The sequence below is a fragment of the Takifugu rubripes genome, chromosome 21 (genome assembly GCF_901000725.2).
Source record: "Takifugu rubripes chromosome 21, fTakRub1.2, whole genome shotgun sequence".
Lineage (NCBI taxonomy): Eukaryota > Metazoa > Chordata > Actinopteri > Tetraodontiformes > Tetraodontidae > Takifugu > Takifugu rubripes.
In genome coordinates this window covers 7,823,282-7,839,520 of record NC_042305.1, presented here as the reverse complement: position 1 = coordinate 7,839,520, position 16,239 = coordinate 7,823,282, and the positions used below count along the sequence as shown (strand labels likewise).

At 44.3% G+C, this 16,239-nt stretch overlaps 3 protein-coding genes across 13 annotated transcripts; 2 read left to right on the top strand and 1 right to left on the bottom strand.

The window, feature by feature from the left end:
- The first annotated feature begins 114 nt into the window (after positions 1-114).
- LOC101062429 (peroxisomal NADH pyrophosphatase NUDT12) lies at positions 115-6,050 on the top strand. 4 transcript variants are annotated; one of them, XM_029829377.1, is made up of 8 exons: positions 115-241; positions 2,027-2,240; positions 2,521-2,803; positions 3,166-3,439; positions 4,776-4,943; positions 5,112-5,225; positions 5,297-5,496; positions 5,658-6,050. In XM_029829377.1, the coding sequence occupies exons 1-8, from the start codon at positions 118-120 to the stop codon at positions 5,790-5,792; spliced, it is 1,512 nt and encodes a 503-aa protein (XP_029685237.1). In that variant the 5' UTR covers positions 115-117; the 3' UTR covers positions 5,793-6,050. The 4 variants fall into 4 exon arrangements, with proteins under 4 accessions (XP_029685237.1, XP_029685240.1, XP_029685238.1 ...); XM_029829380.1 differs by lacking the exon at positions 115-241 and adding an exon at positions 1,231-1,242; XM_029829378.1 differs by lacking the exon at positions 115-241 and adding an exon at positions 1,579-1,633.
- On the bottom strand, positions 5,934-15,430 carry LOC101062203 (granulocyte colony-stimulating factor receptor). Of its 7 annotated transcripts, XM_029829376.1 has the most exons (16): positions 15,263-15,430; positions 14,799-14,903; positions 14,565-14,676; positions 14,360-14,493; positions 14,161-14,291; positions 13,766-13,928; positions 13,036-13,118; positions 12,727-12,943; positions 12,070-12,258; positions 11,892-11,990; positions 11,672-11,812; positions 11,400-11,525; positions 11,238-11,322; positions 11,073-11,154; positions 10,808-10,933; positions 5,934-6,344 (listed from the first exon to the last, which is right to left on the bottom strand). In XM_029829376.1, exons 1-16 carry the CDS (start codon positions 15,321-15,323, stop codon positions 6,195-6,197), a joined length of 2,004 nt encoding a protein of 667 aa, XP_029685236.1. In that variant the 5' UTR covers positions 15,324-15,430; the 3' UTR covers positions 5,934-6,194. The 7 variants fall into 7 exon arrangements, with proteins under 7 accessions (XP_029685236.1, XP_029685234.1, XP_029685233.1 ...); XM_029829374.1 differs by lacking the exon at positions 5,934-6,344 and having other exon boundaries at positions 10,388-10,933; positions 14,565-14,643; positions 14,799-14,900; positions 15,263-15,426; XM_029829373.1 differs by lacking the exon at positions 5,934-6,344 and having other exon boundaries at positions 10,388-10,933; positions 14,565-14,643; positions 15,263-15,425.
- On the top strand, positions 6,839-10,504 carry LOC105419885 (peroxisomal NADH pyrophosphatase NUDT12-like). Of its 2 annotated transcripts, none has more exons than XM_029829382.1 (8): positions 6,839-6,853; positions 7,672-7,885; positions 8,159-8,441; positions 8,809-9,079; positions 9,215-9,382; positions 9,555-9,668; positions 9,740-9,939; positions 10,114-10,504. In XM_029829382.1, the coding sequence occupies exons 2-8, from the start codon at positions 7,680-7,682 to the stop codon at positions 10,222-10,224; spliced, it is 1,353 nt and encodes a 450-aa protein (XP_029685242.1). In that variant the 5' UTR covers positions 6,839-6,853; positions 7,672-7,679; the 3' UTR covers positions 10,225-10,504. The 2 variants fall into 2 exon arrangements, with proteins under 2 accessions (XP_029685242.1, XP_029685241.1); XM_029829381.1 differs by lacking the exon at positions 6,839-6,853 and adding an exon at positions 7,020-7,035.
- Positions 15,431-16,239: the final 809 nt, after the last annotated feature.

Sequence of the window (16,239 nt, the reverse complement as noted above, 5' to 3'; positions counted from 1 at the left end):
CACCTGTAACAGTTACTCCGTCAGGTGAGGAAAAATGTTCGTGGCGAGGAAGATGCACACCAAGCCACCGTGGTGTTACCACCGAAGTGGCTAAACAGCTGATTTATCCAACAGCTGATGCACAGGAGGCGAATCGACGGTAAGACACCCAAGGCCCCCAACTCTGATGAAGGAGGGAGAAGACCCAGACACGTACGAAGCAGCACAGCCCGACCGCACGGCGATCCGGTGAGAAGACCAGGTGAGCTGTGGCGGGGCACCCGGAAGCTCGACAACAAAAGGGAGCCCACGGTGCACCACAGCCTACTTTTAAGGATAGTGCCACAGCGGCAACTGCCACAGCAATTAAGGTGGACATGGCATGAATTCCATGTTGCCACACTATGATCTGGGGGTGGTCGTTCACTTATTTTCAGTTGGTGTGTCTCCCCTTTGTCTGCTGGCTCACATGGTGGTGAGTCACCATGTGAGCTTCCCGGGAACATGGAGCGCCTCTGTCACATGGGCACCCTGGTCTTCAGTGAAAAGGTGGCCACCCGTTTGAAGGAAGATCAGTGAGCCTGCGCTCATCTCTAGATGGCTACAAACAGGGACAACGTCATGTGGACAAAGTCATGCGCTACGCCACCCCATCATCAACATGTCTCTGACCCGGTCCTTTATGCCCAGGTGGAGGCCCAGGTGGAGGCAGTGCTTCCCAGGTCACGCAACATGGAGTGGAAGCTGTGAAGAACCTGCTGGAAGCCGAGTCCTGCTGTGCTGAAATCCGGAAGCTGGAAGGCGCGGGATATGTGTCCAGGGTCTCCCCTGAAGAGGTCAGCAAATCATCAGAGTTCTGGTTCATACCCCACCACGTGGTCCACCAGAACGGGAAGGACAGAGTCTTCTTCGACTGCATCTTCCACGACCGGGGACAGTCTCTAAACGAGCTTCTACTGCTCAGAGTACCCCTATTCGGTGTCCTGCTGAGGTTCCACCAGAACTCAGTCGTCGTGAGTGGGAGACATCAAGGGCATGTTCCATCAGATCCAACTGCAGCCCTATGACACACGAGTGCTGAGGTTCATCCAGAGAGACATACAGAGGGATAGGGAGCCCCCGGTACCGGAACCACTGCTGAGCACTTTCCTCACCAAGGTCAAAGAGAAAACCTCTTGGATACATCTCAGTGGATGCCGCCGATCCTGACCCGTTCACACCACGCGTGCTACTCACGGGATGGTACAACCCTTTACGCTGCAGGTCATATGCAACCCCAAGAGTGTCCTAGGGACCTGTCCGCAGAGGTATAGCCAGGTGCTTGCTGACAACTTCTGGCTGGCCTTCTTTCAACGTGACCTACCAAACCTAGAATGGAAGGACAGCAAGGGTCAGCTGGCCCGGGGCCAGGTAGTTCTGTTAGTTGACCTGCAGCATCCACTGAGATTCCTCTTGCATGGGGGGGGGGGCTGTGATCAAAGACCACAACTACTTACTTGATCCTGTAGGGATTAAAGCCAGGGGGCCTTTGATCACCAAGCATACTTATCTAGTGTTTGACCACTGTTTCGTGACTGTTTTTACCTTTAGTCACAAAAACCAACGTCATATTGGCCTACGGCTGTCTCATGTACACTGTATGTTAGTGCCTCTGGTAAACATAAATTCCCCATCTCTGTAACCTGTAATGAGTCCCACATTTGTTTTAGGCTCGTTCTATAATGACGTGATGATTGATGGACAGCTTGCTGCATCCATCAGAGAGAGTGATATCAAAGAAAAGGAACTAAAGTCTAGATTAATGCTGGTGGATATATGCAGTACCATTAATTCCACCTGTAGTAGTTCCTAAAATATCTTTGTTGCATGCTGTGTTTTATGTCTTTTTTCATATTCATGTTATTCAGCTTATTTTTAGGTGTCTCACATTAAGGAAACCCATGAGAGAAGTCATAATTTATTGTTCCCCCAGAGGGAAGTTTTTGAGAATCTGCAGCAGTTCAGAGGAAAGAAGAGGACCATCACATTGATCTCATACTTTCTGCAGCTGCTACAATGGCGAGCTTCCCGCTGAGTGCAAAGGAGGAGATTGTGGAGAGGTTTCTGGATGCTGCAGTCCGAGGAGACCTACCCCAGCTGAGGATGCTGCTGACCCATACCCCGTCACTCATCAACCAGACAGGTTACAGTGGCTGGACAGCGCTGATGCTCGCTGCTCGCAATGGACACTACAATGTTGTGGAGGCACTGCTGTCTCATGGGTAGAATAAGCTCATTTTTTTCATCAATAGAGAGGCTGTAGCAAGACTACAGTTAAGACTAAGTGTAAAATACTGAATTGTTACCTGCTAGTTATAATTTAGCTTTCAACCACATTTGATTTTTAATGAAACCTGAACAACCCAACCTGCAGTTATACATCATTTCTCTGATAAAGCAGTTACAGTATAGCTCTAGAATGAGTTTTCATTGTGTTGTTTCTGTTGGATCTTTTGTGTATTTATTCATGTATTTGCTATTCTGCTTTTTTCTTTGTAAAAGCTGTGATAAGTTGCCAGTGAACAGTTCCTCGCAGACTGCCTACGATATCGCCAAGTTCTGGGGCCACAGCCACATTTCCAACCTCCTAGCCCAGACAGATGACAGATGCAGTGGAGTCTTGCCAGAGCTTTATTTCTGCAGAGAAACATTGGACCGGCAGAGTGATAAGAGGACAGACAAGGCCTGGTTAGAGGCTCAACAAAGTGACCCAAATACTGTCTATCTGCTTTTCTCCAACATCAACCCGATGGTCAGCAGGTGTGAGGAGGACAAGAGTTCAGAGGTTTGTAGCTGATGGCTATTTCAGCTAGTTCTTCTTGTTTGGCATTATGTTTTCAGCAGACTACACCCTGTCTAGTGTAATGTTTAAGGTTCTGCACTGTGTTTTTGTTCCCAGAGAATAATTATGACAGTACAGATATGTTATTTTGTTCCTATTGTCAACTTCTGACAATTGAAATGCCCAAAAACAACCATGCAAAAACTGAATCGCTAAGGTGTGTCAAATGGTCTGGAGCAGTCCGACTAAACCCTTTTTTAAAAACCTTATTAATTTAACTCTTTTTTCTGATGGGGGGTAATATTTTACAAAAAAAAGAGAAAAGTTTATCATTCTGAACTAATACCAAAGTGTTGCTTTCTCAGGTTCTCAACAAATTATGTCGGTTCCGGTATGACGGAGTCAAAGACCTATTTCAGAAACCCACGACCAAGCTCATCTTCCTCGGAGTGGAGAAGATGAATTCATCTTCCTCATGCTCTCAGGTACAGGAGGGCTCCTGGGAGCCTCCTGCCTGGTTTGCCATCGGGACAGACGAAGATGCCACTGAACTTCTGAAACGTTGCAGAGGAAAGAACTGTTTCTTCACAACTTTTTCACCTAAAATAGACCTGCTGACATTCAGTGAGGAAGAAGCTGGTGAGATTCTTTTCCATCATGTTTAATCACATTTCTTGCCCCATCTTGTCTCGTCTATGGGCCAACATGGCCCGATAGAACTCCTTCTTCAGCTTGACGGTATCCCTTCCATTGTTCACCACCATGTTAAGGGCCTGCCGCCACGACTGGCACCAGAGACCTTGCGTCCACAGCTCAAAACTACCCCATCAGCATTGGAGGCAGAGAACATGATTCACTCCGACTCAATGTCCCCAGCCTCCCTTGGGATCTGCATGAAGCTGTTCTGGATGTGGGAGTAGAAGATCTCCCTGGCAGAGGGTTCAGTCAGATGTTCCCAAGAGACCTTCACAATACGTTGCCAGGCCTGTCAAGCCTTCTTCCCCACTAGCGAATCCAACTTACCACTTGGTGGTGATCAGTTGACAGCTCAGCTCGTCTCTTCACTCGAGTGTCCAAAACATACGGCCAGAGGACAGATGAAACGACAACAACAAAGTCATTCATCGACTTCATGGGTGTCCGGGTGCCATGTGCACCGATAGACACCCTTATGCATGAACATGATGTTTGTTATTGACCAACTGTGATGAACACAGACGTCCAATAACATAACACTCGTGTTCAGGTCGGGGAGACCTTTCCTCCCATTCACACCTCTCTAGGTGTCACTCTCATTGCCCACATGGGCGTTGAAGTCCCCTTGTACAATTATGGGAGCGCTAGCCCCCAGGGACTCCAAGAAGTCCAGCTACTCTGTACTGCAGTTTGGCCCGTAGACACAAACAATAGCAAGAGACCTGTTCCCAAGCCGAAGGTGCAGGGAAAAGACCCTCTCATTCACCGGAGTGAACTCCAACACATGGCGGCTGAGCTGGAGAGCTATGACTAAGCCTACACCAGCCCATTGCTGCTCACCCTGTGCTACTCAGTGGAGTATTGGAGAGTTCAGCCCCTCTCATGAAACTAGGTTCCAGAGCCCATGCTGTGTGCGGAGGTGAGCCAGACTATCTCTAGCGGTACCGCTCAACCTCCCGCACAAGCTCAGGCTCCTTCCCCTCCAGTGAGGTCACATTCCATGTCTCTATAGTCAGGGGTTTAACCTGAGGATTGGGTTTTGTGGGCCTCCTGCCACGTCTGCCACCCAAACCACTTTGCACCTTCCCTTCATGATCTTCCTGCAAGTGGCGAACCTACAAGAAGTTGGGCCCACATTGCCATTTCGGGCTGCACCCGTCCGGGTCCTAATCACATTAGTGCTTTGCCTTAAACCTGAACAATGAGCCCAACTATTCTGGTCACGTTGGTAAATTGAATCTCAACATATATGATTTCATTTTGAGTGGTTTTCCTCCAGGAATTGTGGCGCATGCACGAGCGGTGTTGGTTTGGCATAATCGCTACAGCTTCTGTCCGATATGTGGTAGTGGCACGAGTGTGGAGGAGGGAGGACACAAGAGGAGATGCCTGAACTTGAAGTGCAGGAGCCTGAAGGGTGTGTACAACACCTGCTATCCACAAATCGGTATGTAATTTCTGGCCTTATGCTTTATTGTGTCCTGTCATTAACAGTTCAATTGAGAAGAGTTCCTGTTCTTAATTGAGCTGTAGGTTTAAATTAGGTTATGTGACTGACGGCTGAATTATTTAATCTGTGATAGTGAAGCTATTTCTTTACCTTGTGTCTTTCTAGACCCAGTTGTTATCATGCTGGTGGTCCACCCAGGTAGAAACCAGTGTTTACTAGGAAGGAAGAAGAGTTATCCTGTTGGCATGTTCTCCTGTTTGGCTGGATTCATAGAACCTGGTAATGAAACCTCACAAACCCTGAAGCACAGTTAATGACTCAGACCCTGACCTGCTTCACCTCTGCTGCAGGAGAGGCCATTGAGGATGCAGTGAGGAGGGAGGTGGAGGCAGAGAGTGGAGTGAAGGTTGGACTAGTTCGATACATCTGCTCTCAACCCTGGCCAATGCCCTCCAACCTCATGATTGGATGCCTCGCCATCGCCATCTCGACCAACATCAAAGTGGATCAGAATGAGATTGAGGAAGCTCGGTGGTTCACACGGCAACAGGTAGAAACCAGAAACCATAGCTCTGCCAAAAATTGGTATATGAACAAAGCAGGTGGAAAATTTTAAAACATTACAGCATTGAATCATTAGAATATAAAAAAAATCCACATGTGATTGTAAACGTCTTTATGAAAATACCATGAAAACATTTATTTATCTAGATCGCTGAGTCCTTGTACAGAGGAGCCAACCCAGCCTTGATGCTGCCTCCCAATCAGACCATTTCCCACAAGCTGATCAGATACTGGATCTGCAAGAATGCCAACCTTTCGTACCGACCACCTCTGGACATTTGAACTGTGTATGTTTCTCAACACACAACAGGGAGGTTCATGTTTGAACCACTGACCAAATCAAAAACCAAAATATCCTGATTAAATATATCAAGTCCAGTTTAAGGCTCAGGCATTAACATTCATTTCAAGCAGCAGTGATGATTTAATAGAATGCACTTTAATGCCAAATGAACCACTATACAGGTAGTTTGAATTGTAAGTCACTGACATTAATACCACAAATTTATCGATGAATTGAATAAAATCATCAGAAAGTTATATAATTCTTGTTTTTGTTGTCCTTTTCTTCTTTTCCACCTGTCATCCTCACTGTTTCAAAGCCGATTAAATTTGTTCCACAAATATATACTCTGTCTCGCAGGTCATGTGACTATTATGGTTAGTCATTCCTTTAGAAAAAGGTCAGTCCTGACACAACCCTTCTGAAAATTGGTTCAGAGTGTTATCCTCTACTTTGCGAAGAAAGCTGTTATTGACACTGTTCTTTCGCTTGGTGTCGAATTCAGAGACGCAAACGGAGTCCAGTTTGATAGTGTGCATCAGTGGAGAGGTCTTCTTGTAGGTCCTTTTTTGAGGAGTGCTCTTGCTTCGGAACAACCAGGATGAGGCCTTTGTCTCCCAGTATATCCAAAACCTTCATGTTGTTACTGGCACCAGACCTAGGGGAAATCTGGACTGGCAGCAACAATAACACATGCGAGGGTGGACTGTGTAACTGGAGAGAGACCAGCAGTTAGCTTCATGCCATGTTAACATTAATTTCAAGCAGCAGTGATGATTTAATAGAATACACTTTAGCCAAATGAACCACTATACAGGTACGGTAGTTTGAATTGTATGTCACTGACACTAATACCACAAATGTATAGAGGAATTGAATAAAATGATCAGAAAGTTACATGTAATTCTTGTTTTTGTTGTCCTTTTGCACCTGTCATCCTCACTGTTTTACAATGAAATTTGTTCCACAAATATATACCCCGTGTTGCAGGTCATGTGACTGTTGTGGTCGGTCACTCTTCATAAAAATGCCTGTGCTGAAACAACCCTTCTAAATATTGGTCAGTGTTCTCCTCTTGTTTGCGAAGAAAGTTAAAAATTACTTGTAGAATAAGAAAAACAGTGTCGAGAAGACTGTACCTGAAGGCAGCACATATGTGGGTTTTGCTCTGATTGACTTGAACGCAACGCGAAACACCAAACTGCTTACCGAGCAGACGGAAGCAGTTCTTTGTTGACAAAGGTTAGACTTTCTTCTTTTTAACCCTAATTTGAAAATCAAAACCCACATGACACGCACCAATCTAGTAGTTGTTACCAACTTTCATCAACTGTATTTTCATATAAGTTAATTAAGGCAGGCGTGACGACTATAAAGTTGCTAAACTAGCTAGCCGCAGGCATTGGTTGGTTATGTGAGTTATTCAGGCCGTTTATATACGAGCCTAAGTCTCACCTATTGCTTGTAAACAACATCCATTATCTGGAAAATCCTTATGGTTCAGGTAACAATGCGCAGGGAATGTTACATGTGTTTCAGGCTCGTTGTATAATGACGCGATGATTGATGGACAGCTTGTTGCACCCATCAGAGAGTGACGTCAAAGTAAAGGAACTAAAGTCTAGATTTATGCCGGTGCATATATGTAGAACCATTAATTCTACCTGTAGCAGTTCCTAAAATATCTTTGTTGCATACTGTGTTTTGTATCTTTTTTCATGTTCATGTCATTATTCAGATTATTTTTAGGTGTCTCACATTAAGGAAACCGATGAGAGAAGTCATAATTGATTGTTCCCCCAGAGGGAAGTTTTTGAGAATCTGCAGCAGTTCAGAGGAAAGAAGAGGACCGTCACATTGATCTCATACTTTCTGCAGCTGCTACAATGGCGAGCCTCTCGCTGACTGCAAAGGAGGAGATGGTGGAGAGGTTTCTGGATGCTGCAGCCCGAGGAGACCTACCCCAGATGAGGATACTGCTGACCCATACCCCGTCACTCATCAACCAGACAGGTTACAGTGGCTGGACAGCGCTGATGCTCGCTGCTCGCAATGGACACTACAATGTTGTGGAGGCACTGCTGTCTCATGGGTAGAATAAGCTCTTTTTTCATCATTAGAGAGGCTGTAGCAAGACTACAGTTAAGACTAAGTGTAAAATACTGAATTGTTACCTGCTAGTTATAATTTAGCTTTCAACCACATTTGATTTTTGATTAAACCTGAACAACCCAACCTGCAGTTATACATCATTTCTCTGATAAAGCAGTTACAGTATAGCTCTAGAATGAGTTTTCATTGTGTTGTTTCTGTTGGATCTTTTGTGTATTTATTCATGTACTTACTGCTTTTTTCTTTGTAAAAGCTGTGACAAGTTGCCAGTGAACAGTTCCTTGCAGACTGCCTACGATATCGCCAAGTTCTGGGGCCACAGCCACATTTCCAACCTCCTAGCCCAGACAGATAACAGCTGCAGTGGAGTCTTGCCGGAGCTTTATTTCTCCAGAGAAACATTGGACCGGCAGAGTGATAAGAGGACAGACAAGGCCTGGTTAGAGGCTCAACAAAGTGACCCAAATACTGTCTATCTGCTTTTCTCCAACGTCAACCCGATGGTCAGCAGGTGTGAGGAGGACAAGAGTTCAGAGGTTTGTAGCTGATGGCTATTTCAGCTAGTTCTTTATGTTTGGCATTGTGATTTCAGCAGATTTTGCCTTGTCTAGTGTAACGTTTAAGGTTCTGCACTGTGTATTTTGACCCAGAGAATAATTATGACAGTGCAGATATGTTATTTTGTTCCAATTGTCAACTTTTGACAGTGGTAAGGCCCAAAAAACAACCACTTGAATGAATCCCGAAGATGTGTCAAATGGTCTGGAGCAGTCTGACTAAACCCTTTCTCATTCAGCACATTCTTTAAGCTTTTTACAAATTACTTTTATTCTTTTTTATAGTTTTTAAAAAAAAAATGAAAAATTTATCACGCTGAACTAATAACAACTGTTGCTTTACCAGGTTCTCGACAAGTTGTGTCGGTTCAGGTATGACGAAGTCAAAGACCTTATTCAGAAACCCAAGACCAAGCTCATCTTTCTCGGAGTGGAGAAAAAGAAACCGTCTTCCTCATGCTCTCAGGTACAGGAGGGCTCCTGGGAGCCTCCTGCCTGGTTTGCCGTCGGGACAGACGAAGATGCCACTGAACTTCTGAAACGCTGCAGAGAAAATAACTGTTTCTTCCCCGAGTCACCCAACAGAAACCTGCTGAAGTTCAGCGAGGAAGAAGCTGGTGAGATTCTTTTCCACCATGTTTAATCAAATTTCTGCTTTTTCTTAAATCTGAACAGTAAATTTAACAACTCTGTTCACTGTGGTAAATTGAATCTCAACATATATGATTTCATTTTGAGTGGTTTTCCTCCAGGAATTGTGGCGCATGCTCGATCGGTGCTGGTTTGGCACGATCGCTACAGCTTCTGTTCAACATGTGGCAGTGGCACGAGTCTGGAGGAGGGAGGACACAAGAGGAGATGCTTGAACTCGGAGTGCAGGAGCCTGAAGGGTGTGCACAACACCTGCTATCCACGAGTTGGTATGAGGCTTCTGGCCTGATGCTTTATTATGTCCTGTCATTATCAGAATAGTTCGATTGAAGAGTTCCTGTTCTTAATCCAACTCTGTTTAGATTACATGAAGATTTGAAAGAAGGCTGAATTATTTAATCTGTGATAGTGAAGCCATTTCTTTACCTTGTGTCTTTCTAGACCCAGTTGTTATCATGCTGGTAGTCCACCCAGATAGAAACCAGTGTTTATTGGGAAGGAAGAAGAGTTTTCCCGTTGGCATGTTCTCCTGTTTGGCTGGATTCATAGAACCTGGTAATGAAACCTCACAAACCCTGAAACACAGTTAATGACTCGGACCCTGACCTGCTTCACCTCTGCTGCAGGTGAGGCCATTGAGGATGCAGTGAGGAGGGAGGTGGAGGAGGAGAGTGGAGTGAAGGTTGGACTAGTTCGGTACATCTGCTCTCAACCCTGGCCGATGCCCTCCAACCTCATGATTGGATGCCTCGCCATCGCCACATCGACCAACATCAAAGTGGATCAGAATGAGATTGAGGAAGCTCGGTGGTTCACACGACAACAGGTGCACGCATCACAAATCACCGTAACTCTCTTTATCCCAAAATATTAAATTTTGAACAAAGCAGGTGGAAAAATTTAAAACTATGGCTTTGGATCATTAGAATATAAAAAAATTCACATATGATTATGAATGAATGTCTTTATGAAAATAGCATGAAAACATTTATTTATCTAGATCGCTGAGTCCTTGCACAGAGGAGCCAACCCAGCCTTGATGCTGCCTCCCAGTCAGACTATCGCCCACCAGCTGATCAGATACTGGATCTGCAAGAACGCCAACCTTTAGCACCGACCACCTCTGGACATTTGAACTGTGTATGTTTCTCAACACAACAGGGAGGTTCATGTTTGAACCATAGACCAAATCAAAAACCAGAAAAACCTGATTAAATATATCAAGTCCAGTTTAAGGCTCAGGCGTTAACATTCATTTCAAGCAGCAGTGATGATTTAATAGAATGCACTTTAATGCCAAATGAACCACTATACAGGTAGTTTGAATTGTAAGTCACTGACATTAATACCACAAATTTATCGATGAATTGAATAAAATCATCAGAAAGTTATATAATTCTTGTTTTTGTTGTCCTTTTCTTCTTTTCCACCTGTCATCCTCACTGTTTCAAAGGCGGTGAAATTTGTTCCACAAATATATACTCTGTCTCGCAGGTCATGTGACTATTGTGGTTAGTCATTCCTTCAGAAAAATCCCACTCCTGACACAACCCTTCTGAAAATTGGTTCGGAGCGTTCTCCTCTTCTTCTTCTCCTCCTCTTCGTAGAAAGCCGTCGTTGGCACTGTTCTCGCGCTTGGTGGCAAATTCAGAGACGCAAACGTCCAGTTTGATAGTGTGCATCAGCGGAGAGGCATCTTCTCGTAGGTCCTTTTTTGAGGAGCGCTCTTGCCTCGGAACAACCAGAATGAGGCCTTTGTCTCCCAGTACATCCATAACCCGGTAATCTTCAATATCCAAGACCTTCATGTCCAAGGTTTTCTGTTGAAAGGTGTAATTTTTGGGGATTTTTGAAAATATAAAAAAATAAAACAGAAGAAAATTTGCACCAGTATTGGTGTTTCCACACACTCAGAAATTTTCGAAGAATCAACTGTAAAATACAACTGAATTAAATGACCTGTCGGGGTGGGTTGATCAGCCAGTGGCCCATTTTACTACTCCAAGGGCTGGAGATAGTTGGGAAGAAGTATGACTTGCATCTACACATTGATGAAATGATAGAAAAACAATCAACTCCTAGAGTGAAAAAGATGGAGGAAAAAAGGTGATCTCACAGACTCACGCGGTCCTGAACAGGAGGAAGAAGATGAATACAACCACAGCCAGCAGCAGCAGAGGGGTGGCTGCAGCCACCACGGGAACCTCGTCTGAAAGAGAAGATTCATTTACGAAAGGTTGAATCCAGCACTGCGTAGTATGGGTAACAGTGAGAGAGTTCACTCACCAAAACTAGTTTGAACAGAAGTGGTGTGTTTGGAAACATTATCAGCCAATAGGACAAGGGAATACTCAGTGCTGGGCGTCAGTTGAGAGAACGTGTGCTGCCATTGGTCAGGCCACAAAGATGTGGCTGAAAATAAACAGGACAAAAATGACTTTCTCAGATTAAAACATACATAAATGAATGAAAAATATATCCATCATTGAAAAACACCATTTAAATCTGTTATTCTTTATTTTTCTGGCATGTTTCTTAATAAACATGTGCAAACCTACTGTGCATCTCTGAGCCTCTCCTTAGCATCACTCGATATCCGCCCACTCTGATTGGCTTGGATCTCCTTTGCCACACCCAGCCCACTGTCACCGTCTTCTTGGTCACGCCCACCAGCTTCATTTGGACCGCCTCCATCAAAGCTGAGAAACATCAATTCCATTTTACAATTTTCACTACGTTCCAAATCACGGCCCCCTTTGAAATAAACCCTTTGCAGACCTCCGTGCTGCAGACTGGCAGGCAGTGACCATGATGGTCCGCACTGCTGGCCATAGACGGGGATCACGCTGATCAGGTAAGGTGTGTAAGGGTCAATATCTGCAAACACACTGCGCATACATTATGGACGTGCAATCAGTAACACCTTAAAAAAAAACAAGGCTGTTTGTTAACAGACCTTCTATGAGAGCGGAGCTGTTCCAGCTTTCTACTGTGATCCAGCAGTCGATGGATGGACGAGCCTCAGGGTGCCACTGGACGTAAGAATGACTGACAAGAGGGCCAGAAGGATTCTGCCAGTGGACCTGAACAGCATTCTTGGCAGGGAAGTGGCTGTAAACCCACAGGTTTCTGACCGGGGGGAGAGCTGCGGAAGACAGAATTATTACAAACGCAAAACCGAACGATCACCAGCATAAAACTGTTTTATGTACAAATGCTGCTGTTTTAACAACTATGAAGAAGTGCAGCTGTGTTGCAACTTTATCAGATAAACTTGCTGCTTATCTGCTTCCTTCTTGAGATTTTCTGAGGGAAGGAAGCACACACTCACACAGAACTATGATTAGCTGTTAAACTGCCATGATTGGCACTTTTTGAATAGATACTATCAATTTTAAACACTCAACATCCTGTGCCAGTGCATAGGCATGTTTTCCTGTGTTTGTTAAGACAGTGTTTGAGTTGTCACTTGAGTTTACTAAAAGCATTCGTGTCTCATCAATGAAGAATAAGAAGTTAATATACAACTAATGTGGAAGCTTATAGCAAACTGGTTAATCAATCATATGATGATAACATTTTAACTAATGAAAAATAATAAACTGTGACTTACAGTTCACTCTTTGTGTGTCAATGTAGAGTTGTGCAACAGGGCCGTAACCAGCCGTGTTGAAGGCTCTGACGGTGATGCTGTAGTTCCCCGGCTCCACCTCCAGGAGCTCTGTCACAGCCGTCACGTTCCTTATCTCAGGTGGCTGCTTCTTCCCCTCTGGCTTGTAGGTCACCTGATATGCAAGGACACGACTTCCAGGGCTGCAGGGGTTACTGTCCTGAGGAAAATGGGTTGAAAAATCTTTTGAACTCTTTTGAAAGGGTTTCCCTTCCACAACACAGTGTGCTCTTTACACAGACGATTACGTACTTGCCATCTGAGACGTAGTTGAAAAGATCCACTAGACTCCACTTTCTCCACTGTGTAACAAACCTCAACAGGCCTGGATGGAACTGCAAAATTAAAGCAGATTAAAGCCAACGTGGCTTGGGTATAGGCCCTCACCTCCCTGAGACTTTTGCTTCCAGGGCTCCAGCACCCTAGTGCCCTTGCATAGGTGCCGTCCTGGCCCTCGTGTTCCTGTGCTGCTGGTCTGGATCCTGCAGTGGCCGATGCATGCATGAAAATGATGTCTTGTGTTCTCCGAACCACAATTTGAGCCCAATTCCCAATGGAATATGCCTTTCAGAGAAGAACTATCGATTTTTGCTACGTTTTGTTTTCAAACATTTAAGCAATTGGCGATCACCATCATTCAGCATTTTATTTCCAACCATGCTTCTTTCTCTAGGACACTGGTTACCAACTATCCTTCCAGTTCCTAATCATTGTTGGACCACTCTTAACCCAATTTTAGTGGTTTCTGTGATCTCCTTAGATGTTTCTCTGCTTGATGCAGAACAATAATTTGAGCTTTCTCTTTATTCAAACATGACATCAGTAACTTTGGGCACCTCGTGACAAAAATGTCTAGACAAAAAGTGGTATTTGCCACCCTCACTACATCCCGCTGTGTAATATGTCAAATCTTTCAATGCAAAACCTGTTCTACTCTTCATACGAGCCAATTTCGAAACAGATAAGAAGAAGGCCTAGTTACTCATATCTGCCGTCCTAACAGTGACCTCGGAGCTCCAGTCGCTCGAGATGTTCGAGTCTCCTCTGCAGGCTACAGCGGCCCCGTAAACAGTGAATGGCAGCAGACCTTTGATGTTGTAGGTCAGGATCTGACCTTCTTCACCTGCAGGAACTGTATCAGCCACCTGGAAACAATCCAGGAAGTTAATTTCAGGTATAATTTTAGTCTTCCACACTAACCAGTCAAGGCAGGCAACTTCCCACTTAGACCCCAGGGTTTGGCAGAGGCTTCTGCTATTGCTGGTCACTGTATCTCCAGGGATTTCCCCTCAGATTACTTATATCTAATAACCCTTTTGACATAAACCCATGTAAGGAGACAATTCAGGACAGATAGTGCAGTGTTAGTGAACAAACCTCTGTCCACACTTGAGTACCATTGGCTCGGTAGCGAAGTCGACAATCACCTTCAGAGGTGCTATCCCAGGTCACATTGATGGAGTTAGCAGTGGAGCCGCGGACAGTTAATACAGGCTGAGAAGGTTTGACTGAGAGCAGATACACACTTGAGCATATGGTATCACCTACTGTTGCAGCATAGATGATCATCACAAACCTGCATAATGAAGACGTATGGTAAGAGGCTGAGACCAGATCTCAGTGTCCATCACAGAGTTTTTCATCTTGGCTGTGATGCTGAGGGTGGAGAGTGGGCTAAATACTCCGAGACAGGAGTAAACTATTCTGACACTGAAGGAAAAGGAGAAAGATTAACTTTAAATTGCTCGCATCAAAGTCTGCCCGCTGTATGATGCCTTCACCTCCTGAAGATGAGCGACAGTTCAGGCTCTGTGGGGCTCCTAAAAGTCTCGCTCCAGTTGCATGTCACGGAATACTGATCTATCTGGTAGTAACAGAACATGTTTAGGCTCTCTGCAAGAAAACAGCACCAGGAGAAGGCTTTAGGTTACCTGATTAAACATGGTGGTTGATTTGTGTGATAAATGTCAATGTCTTTTTGAAAGCTACTGATGGGTGCGACTGTGCGTGTATACCCTGAATAGCCGAAGGGGGCCAAGGGTCACAATCTCGAGGGTCAATGACACACATTTGCTTGTCCTTCTCACAGGGCTTCAGATCTGTGTTCCTCACCGTCACTTCTGACGCAGAGAAAAGCGTCAAAAAAAGAAGCATGAATCATTGTGAATCATCGAACAAAACGGAAACAATTTTTTCATTCGTGAAATTAAGGTCCTCCTATAAATAAAAAGACATCGCGCTTGCCAACAGACGTTCGGTTAATTTAGAGTTGAGATGTTTTACACCTATAACACCACCTTGAAACGTCTTTAGTTGGTACACCTGGTCAACCTGACACAGATTATTCAATAACACATTAGCTGGTCATATGGACGTGGCCCGACGTACCCTGAGAACATCAATCAGTAAGGCAGCAGTAGCAGTTCTGGTTGCAACATAGGAAAACCAATTCAATGCAGAAGACTTGTGGCCAACTCACCATAAGCAAACACACAGAGAAAGTTCAACACCATCCAGGTAGCAAGACACCAACTATCCATTTTTCCGTTTTTGTAGAAAAACTACAATGAGAAAATGTGACCTCATTTGCTGTCAGACATCCTTCAGCTCACATGAAGGCACAATTAGTTGAGGGCTGTTTGTGGGTGATGTTATCAGAAGACTGTCACGCCTCTTTTGGCAGGAAGTCACCCTGTGAAACCGCCCAAACACAACAGTGGTGAAATCATGCTCACTTCTACATATTAGGATGACACAACATTATATGAATTGCTTTAATACACTTTCTTTCATACACATGCTGGACAAACTCTTTTGCATCTATTTTCCTTTCATCAAAATCAAACTTTCAGCTCATCTCATTTTTGTCTTTGTCTCATAGAAAAAGAAAAAACTAAATTTGCATCATACAAACTTTAAAAAAATGACAGCAAAATAGGAGGAAAAGCTGTACAGATTAGTAAAGAAAAGTTCCACTCTTCCTCAGGACTCGTCTGTGCAGTGAATTACAGCAGCTTTCTAAACTCACACTATTTATTTACACATGATAAATTGGCAGAATAGTGCATTAGACCTGCTGTGGACAAAAAAGGTAAAAAACAAAAAAAACACAACACACTTTGGACTTTGAGAGGATTTGTGATGCTTGTGAAGATCCAGCCTGTAGGATTTAAAGTCATCTACTGGCAGAAAAATGAATGTTTTTCAATTGGCTGTAATCTGCAACCGTAGGACGGCACCAAATCCTACACTGTGGATCACAAAAAGTCCTGAAACTTTGTGGTGGATTTTGCCCAGCAGATTTGTGGATGCAAAGGTGAGGACAGAAAAGAAAACCAGGTTATTTACAAAAGAGACAGAAGCCGAAGGAACATTTAAATTATTTCAGAGAGGACTCAGCAAAATCCTAAAGTAATAAGTGATTACATGATTTTAAAATTAAAGAATAATCACCAG